At 38.1% G+C, this 17,185-nt stretch overlaps 1 protein-coding gene across 1 annotated transcript; it reads left to right on the plus strand.

Moving 5' to 3' along the window:
• Window positions 1-1,329: 1,329 nt before the first annotated feature.
• mpzl1l (myelin protein zero-like 1 like) lies at window positions 1,330-16,865 on the plus strand. The gene is made up of 6 exons (XM_084074525.1): window positions 1,330-1,473; window positions 4,995-5,164; window positions 7,355-7,562; window positions 9,551-9,680; window positions 12,400-12,505; window positions 13,811-16,865. The coding sequence occupies exons 1-6, from the start codon at window positions 1,398-1,400 to the stop codon at window positions 13,910-13,912; spliced, it is 792 nt and encodes a 263-aa protein (XP_083930651.1). The 5' UTR covers window positions 1,330-1,397; the 3' UTR covers window positions 13,913-16,865.
• The last annotated feature ends 320 nt before the right edge of the window (window positions 16,866-17,185 follow it).

Raw genomic sequence — 17,185 nt, forward strand, 5'->3', positions numbered from 1 at the left:
CATGCTCCCACTGGCTCAGACTATTGAAAACAACAATATGTTGCTATAATTATGCTTAGGCAGATACTAAGGGCGGTGAACAAGTCTTGGTTTTGGATAGTGTGGCTGCTGAATTTCAGCAGCCACACTATCACTTTTATCTGTCAGCAGGATTTGGAAAAAACAAACTTGCCCTTGCAATTATGTTCAGTAGACTCAACTACTGTAGGCCTACCTAATGGTGTCTTGAGGTTCTCCCTAAAAAAAAGACGCACCATTTAGTTCAGAATACTGCTGCTCAAATCCTCATTAGAAGTGCAATTGTGGGGCTACATCCTTCTAAAGCAGCATTCTGGATACATATTTTTCTTTTTTTCATTTATATATACTGTATGTATGTATTTAAAGTGATACTGGTGCCAAAGCTGTATAATGTTTAAAATCACAATGATGATGCAAATAATGCAATGTAAATACAACTAGGCCTATATGCACATGTGCATCCTGTAGGTACAAGGTAAAACTATTTCCACAACAGTAAACAGACCAAACAAGATGCAGTGAAATCCAATACTGGGTTTCCTGCATAGCTGGAGAACTGCACTTTCAGTCCCAAACTGCTCTGGTCTGACAGTGCAGTTTCTGGCTTTTGGGGTTGGGTTTAGGATTAGGTTATGTTGGGTTTAGGATAGGTTCTAGACAGTGGTGTAAAGTAACTAAGCACATTTACTCAAGTAGTGTACTTAAGTGCACTTTTGAGGAATTTTTACTTTAATGGAGTATTTCCAATTTTCAGTACTTTTAGTTCTACTCCACTGCATCTCAGAGGCAAATATTGTACTTTTACTCCACTACAATTATTTGAAAACTTTACTAGTTACTTTGGAGATGTGAATATTGTTACAAAACATACATTTACCACTTGAGCCCTATATACTTTGGCTATTTGAAAATAGCAGATCTACAAGCTCACACCGCTTGCAACGCGTAGATCTGTTATTTTCAAAAGATTTTTGTTTTATACATTTGAAAACTTGTGAAATGGGACATTCTGCGTAACAAGTACTTTTACTTTTGGTCCTTTAAATACATTTTGATGCCAATACATTAGTAGGCTACTTTTACTCAAGTGCATTTTCAATACCGGACGGTAACAGAATATTTCTACAAAATGGTATTGATACTTTTACTTAAATAGAACATGTGAGTACATCTGCCATCACGGCCCACTAACTCCTAAAATCACTCAGTAATGGTGCTAATACTCGTGGGGGCCTGTAGGTGGCAGCAACACACCCAGGATGCGTCTAAGCAGCTTCCTGGTAGAAGTCTCCAGAAGAAGAAGGGGCGAAGCTAGCTGGCACCACAGGGAGAGAAAAAAAAGTGTTTGAGGGAATACTCGTGTTTTTAACAACATTATGGAGCCGAGGAGGTTAATACACCCTGTTTGGAAATGTGTTTTAGTCAGTGGACTGACGCTATGCGTAGTATTCGGTAAGTAACGAGGTTATAATGGGTTATAATGACGTTTTGTTGTGAAACATGTTGGATTTGGGATAATAGGGCGTTAGCATTATCTCCCACTGATCACTGGTTCACTATATCCTGATCTAAGCATCACCTGATCTACGAGTTACGCGTTAACCGACCGGATCTGTTTTTAGATGACAGGTTATTTATGTTTTTAAACGTACTGTTTAAATATGTAACATCATTACACAGTAACACTGAAATGCTACTGTATGGGGCTACCTTGGTGTTACTCCGAAATCGGTGACCTATCGAATTATGCGGCTGCCCCAGGGGCCAGATTCTGTTAGTGGGATGATGGGATTCTGTGAGATGATGGTGTTTCACATTCACCACTAAAAGAACACCGGTTTTTGAGGCTTGTTTTGGTCATTTACACAGTGGTGGGAAGTTACTAGATAAATATATTCAAGTACTGTACTGTAAGTACATTTTTACTTTAACTGGATTTTTTGTTTTTGGTTGTACTTTTACTTTTACTCCACTAACATCTCTGAGGGAAATGTTGTACGACTAATCACTTCAGCCTATGCATTTTGGCCATTTGAAAATAGCAGATCTACAAGCTCACAACGCCGTGAGCTTGTAGGTTGGCTATTTTCCAAAGATGTTTCAATGCATTTTGAACTTGTGAAATGGGACATTCTGCATAATGAGTACTTTATACTTTTGGTACTTTAAGTACATTTTGATGCCGATACTTTTGTACTTTTATTCAAGTAAATTTCGAATTAGAGTATATTTCTACATTGCAGTATTGATACTTTTACCACAGTACGAAATGTGAGTACTTTTTCTTAACACTTGCCCTCGGGAGTGACGGAGTTCGATAGGTCACCACATTAGGTGTGACACCTTGACTATTATCAGTAAACTATTGGCTAACGCTGGTAGCTTCCGCAACGTAAACAAATTCAGTTGGCTGGTTATTTCCTTCTGCCCAGAACTTACGGGAGTGCACTGTGTACTTAAAAGTAATATAATTATGATACTAGGCTATGATAGATGTTGACTATGACAATAACATGGGTTCAGTTTCGTTGTTGTCTAAAAACAGATAGAGGTGTGTGCAGTGGTGTAAAGTAACTAAGTACATTTACCCAAGTGCTGTACTGAAGTGCAATTTTGAGGTGTTTACTGTTTGTACTTTACTTGAGTATTTCCAATTTCCAATACTTCTACTCCACTATATCTCAGAGGCAAATATTGTACTTTTACTCCACTACAATTATTTGAAAACTTTAGTTACTAGTTACTTTGCAGATATAAATTATTATATTATAAAACATACATTAACCACTTCAGCCTTATTTTATACCTAGGCTATTTGAAAATAGCGATGTGACTCGTTGTGAGCTTGCAGATCTGCTATTGTCAAACATTTTGTACCTTTACTTTTGGTACTTTAAGTATATTTTGATGCCAATACTTTTGTACTTTTACTCAAGTAACATGTTGAACACAGGCCTTTTACGTAACAGAGTAAGTAAAATATCTGAGTATCTACTTTGTGTGTGTGTGTGTGTGTGTGTGTGTGTGTGTGTCAGAGAGACATTGTCCACTGTAGTTTCCTCTCTACAGAACGGAAGAACAAGAAGCCCACTCAGCAGAAATCACATAAAATGCTGCTTACTTACACTTGAGCACAATGACAGCAACAAGATATGGGTTAAATGTGGTCTCTTAAACCAGTGGTTTACCCTTTTCATGCCAAGGGTCCCTAAATCGATATTCACTTGGCCGCGGACCCCCATCTGAAAATGTTTCGTGCCAAGGACCCCCAGAAGCAAAGATTTTAGTTAAAAATGTTCGCTTTAAAATATATGTATGTATATTAGATATGCACACATTTTCAAGATTTTTCAAAAATAGCAGATCTACAAGCTCATAGCGCGGCACTCGGTGCCGCGCTATGAGCTTGTAGATCTGCTATTTTTGAATAGCCAAAGCTAAGTGGTTAAAATGATTATGAAGCTATGTTAACTTATTTAGCTGGGGACCTCCTGATACCCCCCTCAAGGACCACTGGTGGTCCCCGTACCACTGGTTGAGAACCACTGGTGTAAACGATGATTTCTGTGATGGTGCGTTCACACTGTGAAAACGCACCATTACAGAAATCATCTTTAAGGTGGATCCCGTAGCAGAGAGCACAGTGGAGCCTGTTCAGCTTCATAAATGTGCCAGTTTTAGGCAATTAACTGAAAGTATATCTCAAAACCAATATCAATATATTGGTGCAGTATCCCCTAACCGTTCTCCTATGGCTGCTGAGCACTCCTTGTTGTGCAATATTTCTGTCTCTTCTGTCTTTATGAACTGACTGTGTTCTATTTATCAGTGGTGTTTTTTTTAGTATTTTATTTTTGTAGTATTTTAGTATTATTTTAACTAGGTGTAGTTTTAGAATATAGTAAGCTAGTGGAACGAAATTTCATTATCAAATAATAATCATGAACAAGGTTTATTTTGATTTAGATTTATTTCTTATGTATCAACAAATCAACATGAATAAATCCTAATAGATTTTTTTCTGATCGACAAAAATGTAGTCGATCAGAAAAAAACAATTAGAATTTATCCACGATGTATAATACAGGTATAACACAGGGTGAGTAATTGATTTAGTCACTAAATCAATTACTCACCCTGTATTATACATCGTTGTACAATGGTGGTGTGCAAAAAATTGTGTTTGTAATATCATTTACAGCACAGACCTTGTCAGAGAACTGAGGGCTGCCAGCAGTGTAAAAAAAAGTCTATATGATAATCGTTCATTACTCACAATCGTGGCAAACGTTTGACATAATCGTGATATTGATTTAAAGTCATATTGCCCAGCCCTAGTAGAACCCACCTTAAAGGAAAGGTAACACATTTGATCTGTAATTGTCATGCCTTGTACGACAGTTTGGCTCAGATGTTAGATTCTTGCTGCCTCTCATAGTTCTATTATTTCACAGTACAATCCTGAACAGTTACAAAGCTGTTTAGGGTAATAAATAACTTATGAAGGAGTATGATGATGTGGAAAGATGGCTCTGATAGTACTGTCTGTTATTGTTTTTTTAATGTTTCCCGGAATCCCGGAACACTAATTAATATTGTTGCGACTACAAACAAATCACTGGACAATTGGACGATATCAGTGGTGCTGGTGTGCTGCATCCAAATATGTATTCATTTACTGTCAATGAGATATTGAAAAATATTGTTTTCATTGGATATTTCAAACTGTAGGGCAACTAACTCACCCAGATCATCTGCCCTCTGTCATTGTGTTGCTTCCTCTTTTAACCCTGTGTCATTCAGCCAATTAAGCTGTATAACATGGAGGTAAATCATTGAATTGTGTACTTAGGGACATTTAGAACTAGAAGGAACATGACAGTATTTAATGTCAGCTCTGGTCCATAAATATTGCATTATATACTGTTCTCGTTTTGCCCTGCTTTAACTGGTACTCCCCATCTTTTTAACAGGCACACGCCCTGCATCAGCAGTGGACGTGCACACCCCTGCAGAAGTGATTGTCGAGAACGGTACCACAGGAATCCTTAAATGTTCCTTCAAGTCGAAAGAAGTAGTCACCATTGCTGCCACAGTGAGCTGGACGTTTCGACCGACTGGATCTGATGCCAGTCCCTATTCTGTAAGACTGTCTCATCTGGTCTCTTAATCTCTTAACCCATTCAGCAGATCTACAAGCTCATAGCGCGGCACTCGGTGCTGCGCTATGAGCTTGTAGATCTGCTATTTTTGAAAAATCGTGAAAATGTGTGCAAAACTTTTAATATGTATTTTTTTATTTTAACATTTGTAACTCAAATCTTTGCTTCTAGGGGTCCCTGGAACAAAGTATTTTGAGATGGGGGGGGGGGGGGGGGGGGTCCGCGGCCAAATACATATCATTTTGGGTGGTCCTTGACATGAAAAGGTTTTTTTTTCACTGTTAGGATTTAGTAGACATTTGAAGAATCCCCAGAAGCAAAGATTTGAGTTAAAACATGTTCGCTTTAAAAATATCTATAGATATATATAGATGTTCACACATTTTCACAATAAAAAAAAAATAGCAGATCTACAAGCTCATAGCTCGGCACTCGGTGCAGCGCTATGAGCTTGTAGATCTGCTATTTTTGAATAGCCAAAGAAATCAAAAAATGGCACACAGATGCGTTCTCGGTCTTAATGGGTTAAAATGTAGCTGCTTCAGTACAAATGAAGACATTTGTTACAGTACAAGCTAGGGCTGGCTTAATTGTATTATTATTATTTGATTTATTTATGTCAAAAATAGCACAAAAAAAAACAGATTTACGAGCTCACAACGCGCTGCATTGCGGCATGATGTGAACTTGTAGATCTGTTATTTTACACCACTTTTGCACAACGCTGTCATGCAACAAAGTATAAAGAAGCGACTATGTTGGCAGTACGATGACACGGCACTATCTTCTACTACAAGCCATAGTAATGACATAGAAAAGCATCAACTGAGTTAGTCAGCCAACATTAGGCATATTATTTACACACACATACACAAGAACAACATGTTCTTATACAAATGTATAAGAACATGCATCGAAAGATAATCTTTAACACAGTAGCATGTTTTATTATGCGTATACATTTTGGCTAATGTTGACTTGATTAATTATCTATATTAATCATGCATATCAATTTCAAGTGTAGTGCAATAACAAATGTCACAAATGCATAAATTATACACTCTTAAAGAGCAGTCCTCATACATCAATACGTCTAACGTGAAAATATTTACTTTCAGATATTGTTCGACTCGATGCTATGGGAATGTTTTCACTGCACAGGGAATGGGGGTTAAAAGACTTCCGCCTCTGGAACCACTGGCCCCCTGCTGGTTTAGGATTCAGTCCCACTCCAGCCTTTCCCTGTAAACAGCTCACTTCCCGCTTTAGAAGCTGAAAAAACACCATCTCTCTGTCACAATAATTACATGTTCCCCTTTTACCAAATTCAATTGGAAATGTAATTAAATCGCTTGGCATTATTGGCTTGGCATTATTTGAGAACTTGTAACATGCATGCAACAAGTATGCATTAAAAAAATATATATATATATTATTTCATACAATAAGTAACACATATTCTCTCTGCTAATATAATAAATATTTGCCTTACTCCTTTTATTTGTGGACGTTAAATAATGTGATCATAAAAAATGTAATTCAACAGATTATGTAACATAATTTGCGCTTTCTTGATTGGGGCTCCACTGAAAATACGTTTTTCTTTTTTGATTTCAGTTGGTGAAGAGATGATGGCAATAATTATTTTCGGGGTTTTTTCAGCCTCAGGTTTGAAGTAGTTAGACATTTTAGACATGATTTTAGTTGTAGGAGCAGATGAAGGCACTTATCAATCCAAGGCACTTATTTCCTCACACCTCTTTAACCACTTAAACCCTATACTTGATGATCAGGGTATCCCATGGGGTCTTCAGTTGGTCCCCTCCTTTTTTCCCTCTACACCAAATCTCTTCAATGGAAAAAAAAAAAAATCCGATCTACAAGCTTGCTATTTTTTCTAATCGATTTAGTTGATAATAACAAATCTATTCGAATTTTCGTTGATTCGATGAATGAATGAAAGAATCCACTTCTTGATTATTCGATTCATTGAAAAAGTAATGGATTGAATAATGGCTAAATCAAAATAAATCAATGCAAACAGGGAACACATTGTGAGATTGTTGTAGATCTGCAATTCTTTAGCCAAATGTTTGTCTGTCATGACATGCCCGTAAATGGGACGCTAGGGTTCAGGTAGTTACCTTTCATCTCACCCCTTGTTCCTGCAGATATTCTACTTTGGAAGTGGGAAGGGCTTCCCATCAGAACAGTACAAAGAAAGGGTGCAGTTTATTGGAGACCTCAACAAGAAGGACGCCTCCATCCAGCTGAACCAGGCGCATTTCACCGACAATGGCACCTACTTCTGTGACGTAAAGAACCCCCCGGACGTATCGGGCACGCCGTCTAGCACAGAGCTCAAGGTCGTTCTGAAAGGTAAATGTGCTGTCGACCAAAGCAGCTGAAGCTGGTATTAATGATTTATGGGAGTATTGAATGTGGTGTGGGGCTCATATTTCTGGGAAGGAACTCAATTGGAGCACAGCCACACAAACAACATGTCACAAGAGTGGGACCCCAAGCTTCACTGTTCAGTGTTAATTTAACTCTGAGATAGGCCTGTCACAATTATTACATAATCATCTATTCGCAATTATTTGAGATAATCGCAATTATCTTTCATCATAATCGTTTCCATATATATATATAAAAAAAAGCAGAAATAGCAGATCTACAAGCTTACAACATGATGCGTTACAACGAAGTGGAGCATTGTTAACACATCGGGTGCCGAACACGGTCTGAACCGTGTGTTTACATAGTGGCGCTTTGGTGCCGAACACGGTCTGAACCGTGAGTTTAGTCTTTTTGTTTTTTTCGTTTTTCTCCGCGCGGGCGGGGCTAGAGCAGCTCTGGGAGCACCCATTGTAATCCTGCGAAGGAAGTGCCAGATCGCTCACCGGAAACAAAAACATTAATCCCATCCGCTTCCTGTCTATTTCCTACTTTGAAACGCCTATATCTCCGAATCTGTTTCCTGCGGGGAAAACCGGTCATGCGCGATGCGCGATCCCCCCCCGTTGTAACTCGCGAGGGAAATGTTATGGTTCCAGGCTGTAGCCAGGCTCATGGCACAACATGAATCGATGCTTTTTTTTGCGTGGATTTGCTTGTAACGCACGCGGAAGCTTTAAACAGCAAAGCGCAGTCAATGGGGAGAATGCTGGCACCCACGGTAAGTTGTTATGAAAAAATGCTGGCACCCGATGTGTTAATAAGCTTGTAGATCAGCTATTTCTGCTATTTTTACATGTATAAAATTTGTCAATACTTTCTTTGTATTTTTAATTATTTGTCATATCTGCCCTGTCAGTGCAGATATTTTTTTATTACGAAGCCTAAAAGTCAAACAGAAATTAAATTTGTATTCATACGTTCCAATATTCAATGCCAAACACACAATTCGTTAATCGCAATTATTTGAGTGACAATTATTCTTCAACTTAAATTTGTAATCGTGACAGCCCTACTCTGAGAGTAGGGCACTCGTCATGGTCCATTTGGTTCCATTTGCACACACTCTGAGTTAAAGACATTTGGAGCCCTGTTGGTTTCCGGACCCGACGTTGAGAAACAGTGTTTTAAGTCACGGGGTTTTCAACTGATTGTGAACCAGGGACCACCATCCTATCATATGGGCACATTTCCTAATAATGATGACTCAACCAGGCAATCCGGTGCACTTCCCCTTCTTGAGATTCTAACTCCCCTTTTCTGTGGAAGTTCTTGACCTCCTACTTCCCAGTAACTGCTGTCAGCTGCATTGACGCGTCATCTTAGGTCACCATTGACTGAATTGTTTTCTCAACTAGTGGTCCATGACATGATTACGGGTGGTCCATGTCTGTCTCTTCTTGGCTATTAGTGGAGTCTCATGTCATTTTCTGGCTCGAACCTTGCCGTGTACATATTCGAAAAATAGTACTGTCACAGAGATATGTAGTTACTATACAAAAATTAAAATACATTTTGCTTTTACTGTAAGGCAAGCTCTGGCCATTCTGCCTGACAACTCACCCATAACTTAACAAGGGACTGTGTTTAGTACATGTGCCTCTTGACTAAGTCTGTGGACATGGCAATGAGCTGATGCTCTTTTATAGTTGTTAAGCTTGCTGTTAATTACTTTTGGGATTGAAGCATAAGCCTCCTCAAAGGACCACTGATAATGATGATAATGTATTTTATTCCTCTGTTCTCAAATACCAAGTTACTAAGTTTCTCCAAAATAAAATAATGAAAATCTTCACTTTCCTGCATGATCAGGGACCACATGCAATACCTCCACGGACCACCAGTGGTCCACGGACCACCAGTTGAAAACCCCTGGCTTAAGTGGTTAATGTTGTTGTTTTCCTGTCCAGAGTCCCTTCCTCAGAACAGCACTGCTGTTATCGTGGGAGCTGTTTGTGGTGCTGTCATCGGACTCATCGTCATCGCCGTGGTCACCTGCCTCATCATAAAGAGGCATCAGAGTCGCCTTGATTACGAAGGGTACGTCGTTCAACTTATCACTTCTTTCAAGGGATGTCACAATTAGGGCGATTCCTGCGATTATATCATCTCACATTTCAAGAGATGCAGTTTTGAGTGATTGCACAAGGAAATAGACACTTGGCAATGGAATTGTCTTAACATTGCCACAATCCACTCTATGTAGCCCTAACATGATTTGAATTAGTGGAGCTGAGGCAAATTCAGTTGAAAAGAACTACGTTAGAGCCTGAATGATGGCAGATGTTTGGGTCTGATGATCCCGATTTTTATTTGTTACTTATAAGTGAAAGAATAACTACACAAATCACATTTTGATAGATAATGTCTATACAAACACACACAATATATACTTTTTAAATCACTATTTTAGCAAAGAAACAAAATCCAGTCCGGCCAATGAAACAACAGGACCACTGTATTCAAGGTTTTTTTGTTTATTTTGCTTATTTAAAAAATAATAGCCGATATACCTGCCAAACCAATATATCGGACGGGCTCCAAACTCCATTGTCTTTAAAAGGGTGCATCCTAAGGTTCATAGAGATCCCATCCTGTAAGCATTATGTGTGTATGTGTTGAAAGGAGCTCATGGCCTGTGTGCATGAGGGGGGTCTGCATAAATATGTTTTTTTCCTTGTTCCCGTTTTCTCTGGTTTTGGGTTTTTCTTAGTCACTCAGTGACAGTTTGTCATCAGACCTTTAACACCCTATCTCTTTTTGCATGGGTGCTGAGTTCAGTATATCTGTGTTTTGGCTTTATGATTATTTCAATAACAAGTGTGTGTTAAAGGGCAACGCTTTGCAAATGGAATACTACATTTAATCTGCCTAATATAGTTTGACCCTGTTTATCTCACATGCTTAATGTAACCATCTCTAACAGACTTGAAGTGACACATAAGCCTAGCTTAACCACTCTCAACCTGGCACCCCTATTTTGGGATTGTCAAATGTCAGGTGAAAATTTCATAAATGTTCAACAACTTTCCGAATTTTTGAAAAGTACCAAAAATAGCAGATCCACAAGCTCACTTCACGTTGTGTTAAGAATTTGTAGAAATAGGGCTTAAGTGGTTAAATAGATGCCTACAGATTGAATTGAAAGCATCAGGATGGAAGTAACGCACTGTCTCTAAAGAGGAGATAGTTAACATCTCTCAAATGAAGTGTCTTGAATCGATTCAAGTTCTAAAACAAATGTGCAGTAGTCCTGTTCTATTTCCTGTAGAGCAATGCAAAATGTAAAGCAATGTCAACCAACAAAACCCACAATGTTTTTAACTATATATTTTAGTAATTCAGATTGGATTTTGATGAGAAAAGTCAAGCCTGTCAAAAATCCTAAAAATAAAATTACAGAATGGAAATACCAAGCAATCACTGCGGCTAAAGTCTAATTTATATTTTATACTGCACTTCATCGCACAGTGGTGTTGGTAGCCTGAAATAACCAGTTGTTTTTAAATCCGTTGTAATAAGCGAACAACACTGTCATGTGTCTAAAATAGGCTCATTCCCTTAATTCTTTGTAATGGTGCTTATCAAGAAAAAAAAACAGCAGTCAACACTAGTTAACTTATTTTATCACGCAACACATTCTACTTTCAGCATCTCTAAGCTTCGCTTCATGCCTGATATTCATCTGTCAATTGTTGCCGTCTGCCACATTCATTATTCCATGTCAAACTAACAACTACCTCACACCTTGTTTCTGTCTTCTTAATGTTTTTTTCTTTACTAACAATCTTATTACATGCATGTTGCACATTTTATTAAGGCTTATTAAGTGTGTGTGTGTGTGTGTGTGTGTGTGTGTGTGTGTGTGTGTGTGTGTGTGTGTGTGTGTGTGTGTGTGTGTGTGTGTGTGTGTGTGTGTGTGTGTGTGTGTGTGTGTGTGTCCGTAAAATATCCAAGATTACGTTAGCTTGCAACTAGATTTGGGAGGTGGAACTACCTTGACGTTTTCATATTGTAACCACTGAAAAAATGTGATGGAACAGATAGAGAGATGTGAATGCATACTGTATCTTCAGTTGTTGAAAGCACTTCACTATGGAGATTAGATGAATTTATTGTGTATTGAGGCTTCACTGAAGAATTTCAAGTTATTAACTACACAGATATATTATCTGATGCCAATACTAGGGGGAATGTGGTTGGCGTGAGTTATGATACATTTTTATTAAAAAAGAACCCATAATTGTGTTTCCCCATTAATTAGTTGAAAAGGTTATGTTAGGAAGAAAATGTTATTAAAAGCCCTTAAACAAAGAAAAGGAAAGAGAAACAAATTACAGCAACCATTGTGCATATTTTGTGAAACGATCAACTTTCCTGTTTGCCATTCTGTCACAATGTAGCTTGATTTTATTTACTTGGTCATTTAAGTGAATTAACCCTAGCTCCCACCCTTATTATGCAAATGTTTGAATACCATCTTGCATTAGGATAATGGAATATTCAAATACTCATGTCCATCCATACCCCATGCATTGTCTTTGCCAAAATGCCTGTCATTCCATTTTAGCATATCTGCCTAGCCAATGCCAACTATCATGCTATTCTGTTCACATCTCATGTCCATGTGTCATCTCTTTATTTGTCTTTTTTTTCTGTCTGTCTTCCCATATTTGTCTTCGTCAAACCTTACCATTTCTCTGCGCACCAATGCTTCCTGAACTGCCCCAAATTGCTGAATCACAAACACCTTAAATAGATGTACTTCCACGGAGAGCGTGAGCTCTCACGCGCCGCAACCGCGGAAGAAGGTGGAGTCGAGCATGGAGAGCTCCAGATGTAGCAGCCCCTCGGGCCCACTGCAGGTAGGAGTTGGGACCCACTGACTGCCACCTCCACAACACCCCAACACAATACAGGAGGTGGCTAAAGCCTATCTCAGACCAAAGACTTGCAACTAAATGAAACCGATTTAAGCCCGATTTAGGCTTAATCGTTTAACAGTGTCGCGTGGCAAAAATAGCCGATCTATAAGCATAATATTAATCATTCAAACTTAAATCACAGCAGTCTGAACTACCCCTAATGCTTTATTGTTGACTGTCGCACAGATTCAGCGTAAGGATTCGTAAGGCGCCTTACCAGACGAAACAAAGCCTGGCTTTGGAAATACTAATTTGTCAAAAATGCAGTAACAGCAAAATAATTCCATCAATTGCAAACTCTCAAGTGTCAAATTAGTACTTAACTTGAATGTACCTCTTAGTTGGGTGTTTGAAATTAAACCGAGGTTAAATGTGAAGATAGAGACAGTTTTCTTCCCTGAAGAAATCTGTTATTGAATTGCTATTTGAGTCTATTTGTAGGTGTTCTTCTGAGGTAATGTTCAGGTGTAAATAAGGTAAGAGTCATGTATAACAAATGCAACCTGGTCTCATGCCAAAGACATCAGAAATAAATGTTGTCCAAACCACAAATATGTCACGATTTGAAGTAAAAATGTAATTTTGAGGTCGGGACAAAATTGCGGACCATGACACCTCAACAGGTTAGGTACAATATTTTGGTTAAGGTTTAGTCATTTTGGTTGGGATTACGCAATTTTAATTTGTTCAAGGTGAGTTTCATGTCAAAACCGATGGTTTCAGTCAAAGATGGATGATAAAAATTACCTTTTGACTTAAGAATATTGATTTATTTCGGTGTTTTGGACAAACGTTGGCATACTGACAGCTTGGCGTGAGACCTTCCTATAATACATCTCGGTACAAAAATAACTTATTTGCTGGTCTCAAAAGAGTTGACCAAAATCAGAGTTTTCTGAAACACATTCACACAAAACACATTCGATGTTTAATTTTTTTCCTCTTCATTGTCTTGGGATATCACTTATAACTTACCATTTCATGTGCGTATTAGACGTATAATTATTTAGAGCCTATAACTTGCTGCTTCACATGAGCCTTTATTGATCCCGCAGGGGAAATTAAGTCGCCAAAGACAGTACAGCAGTTAAGATACAGATTGCAGGGCAAGAAAAAGTGCTGTAACCACAACAGGGTAAAAGATGTCACAACTGTTAGGTTCCCATTGTGCTTGGTCTGTCAGGCCAACTCATTTCCTCATCTTTTCCTTTTCTCTCTCTCCCTTTTCCATTCTGTTTTTAAAAGGGGCCGGTGATATACGCCCAACTGGATCACTCAGGCAGCAACCTTCCCAACTCATTCCATAAGATGGAGCCAGTGGTCTACGCTGACATTAGGAAAAACTGAAGAGGAGAGGGTGTGGAAATGTGGACCAAAAAAATGAAAACTGACAAAAAAAAATAAAGGACCAGACCTCTCGATCAGCTGCTCTTGGGATTGGGCTGGGGGAGGGGGAGGGGTTATACATGTAGAGGACGAGGAAAGAATCGGCACAGGTTTGATTTATCATTTTTAGTTGTACTTTTCCTTTTAGTCCTCTGAAAGCATTCCATTCCATGTCATCTTGTGATAAACAAGCATTAAGGGACCAAGACAGTGGCCTTTTAAAACAAACAAAAAAAAAGCAACGACTCTACCGTTTGCAGTTAACAGCATGTAACAACTTGTATGTGCACATACTTGAGATGGCTTTTACAGTGCAGGGATCGTGATAATGCAAAAATGTCAACACAACAAACAACTCAGTAGAAAAGTGGCTGGAAGTCCATTCATTTGCAACAACCAGATGAGTGTGAGCTGATCTATACCACTTCAATTTTGACCCTTTTGGGCATGTCATTCTACGTACAGAATGTAGGTACAGGAAAAACTCCCGCCCAAGGTCTTCAAATGCAAAGACATACTTTTATGGAATATAACAACGTTTCGGTCTATTGGACCTTCATCAAGCTATCTGCCTAATGGACGGAAACGTTGTTCTGTTCCCATTAAAGTATTTTCTTGCATTTGAAGACCGTGTGCAGGATTCTTTTCTGTTTGACTGTTTGCTTTTTTATTATACTGTAGGTATATTTGTGTATTGTGAAAATACCAAATCTTCAAGTTCACCGAGCTTGTAGATCGCTATTTTGCTATTCGTCATACAACACATTATATAGGGCTATAAGTATTTGTGACCAGTGTGGGAAAGCTGGCTGTAGGTTTGGTGACCGTGCCCCATTAGCAGTGGTTTGTGTGTACTGCATGTCAGTGGTTCTCAAAATGTATGGTCAAGGACCCCGAAATTGATAATGTAGACCCCCATCTGGAAAGATTTTGTGTCGGGGAGCCCGACAAGAGAAGATTTGTCAACATTCTGTGAAGATTTGTAAATATATTTAGAAAATAGCCTATCTAAGCTCACAACGCCGATTTTCGAACAGCCCAAAAATGAAATAAGGCCGAAGTGTTCCTTGTTTTGCTGGGGACCCCCTGAACCCCCTCAAGGACCCCTGGGGGTCCCCGGACCACACTTGAAGAACCACTGCTGTATGTACATCTTGTCAATTGAAAGACTTCCATGCCACATAAATCGGTCTCCACTGTTGTGCTTGGTAGCCGTGTGAACATTTTGTATTGCCTTTGGAAAAAGTCATGCAGCCACAAAATAGATTTGGTACTCAACCAATAATAGTTGAGCAATTTAAAAGACATTATGGTGTCACTGACATTTTATTACTGTGAATGCTTAAAATGTTGTGCTAGGTTCTAGCATTTTGTTGTGGTACCTTTTTGAAAATACTGCCTTTCTCTTTGGCTTTCTCCTCTTGTCGGCCATGAATTTTTACCACACTAAAAGCCCCATATATATGAGTGGCTGTTCTGACTGTCGGTGCTTGTTTGAAAATGTACATATATAAATATGCATTATGGCGTACATACATACACATTACGGCAATGTCATTTTTATGATTTTTCACATCTAAAAATGCTTGTTTTCGATAATTGATACGGGGAGCTTTTTAGGTGGAAATAAAGGTTTGTGTCGTCGTCACTATAGATCCTGAGGGCAGTTGAATATAAGAGGTTGACTATTTATGCTTCATTCTAAATATATGTTAAAATAGGTTCAGTTAAGGTGAAATGTAAAAAATGAATAAAAACGTTACTCATTCTACAACTACAAATCAACAAAAAAAATACAATAAAAACACTGCATGTAAGGCATTTCATGTATCAAAATATGGCACCATTAAGAGAAAACTCGTACAAATGTCTTTAAAAGTGTTATTTGTTTCATAGTAAAGGGCCAAATATACAATATTACACTCCCATATTTAGCTTTGTACTGTTGAGATGCTTTTAAGCTTTAAATTGCATTCCAAATCACTGGTATGTCTTGAAACTCTTAAACCAATTTTGTTACAATTACTTCCTTGTAAATGTTTGGCTTCCCACAGTCATGGTATTTGTACACCCAGTCTTGCCTTTACTGTCATCTAGTGATTCCTTAATGCAGTAAATTCCCATTTTGACCAATATTTGTATATATTTCTCGCTTGTGTAAGATATAGTGCTATTTACTGTAACTCATTCCAATGTCTTGTCTTAGAAAAATATATTTTAGCACTAGAAAGTTGTAAGTACATTATGCTTTGTTTTCTCTTTTAATCTTAATTATTTGACAGACAGTACACAAACAGTAAATAGATTTCCAGATATGTTTTCTATTTTAATTTTCACTATTTCAATTCTATTTAATATTTTGCCATTTTGGGCTTTATTTCAAAAAAAGCAAAAAATGGTGCATGATACTGACAAAACATGTAACGCTGGTCCCTTTGCTCTTGTTTGTGACTTGTTGCAGTGTAGAAGTGATGTTAACTATAAACTATAAAATATTCAGTTTATCAGATCTCAAATGCAGCAGATATTGTTTAGCGTTTTAAGTTTGAACGCTGGCTGTGGTAGTCATTCTACTCTGATGTGTCTTAAAGTATGTTGTGTTTTGGGATGGTAAGGAGTGTTTCGTATGTTATGTTGTAAAATCTGCACTATGTCTTGCATTCAGAAGACTACAAATGCCCTGTGACTTTATTTTCCTTCATCTCTGAATGACCTTTGCCTTGTGTTTTATGTGTTTAAAACTGGAATGTTGTACATTTAGTGCCTTTTACATTTCATACGCTTACTTGAACATCTGCTCAGAATAGAAAAGATAAGATTCATTTATTTTTCTTTATTGTATTTCCTTTTTATACGCATAAAATCGCCTCTGTATCCAGTGTTCAAATTTTATAAAAAACCTATTCCTGGCCAATTTCCTATGTACTTGTGATTATTATCAACTCGGAGCAAATGTACATTTTGCATTGATCAGCCTTTATTCAACTTAAAGGGAATACCACAAATTTTCAACAGTGAGCTATGTCTTTAATACACCTTAGAACTGTTGTGTGGAAATAAGAAAAAAGGTATAGTTCAATGTTGAAAATGAGTGGTATTCCCCTTTAATGTTGCAATGTACGTTTGCTAGACAATTATGCTTTATTTAGTCAGAACAGGAAAGAGCTGCTCTGGTGTCATCATGATGCACTGCACAGCCTGTTCACAGACCGGAAGAGTAATTGCACCGTGTAG

This window comes from Gymnoscopelus microlampas (assembly GCF_963454915.1).
Source record: "Gymnoscopelus microlampas genome assembly, chromosome: 12".
NCBI lineage: Eukaryota > Metazoa > Chordata > Actinopteri > Myctophiformes > Myctophidae > Gymnoscopelus > Gymnoscopelus microlampas.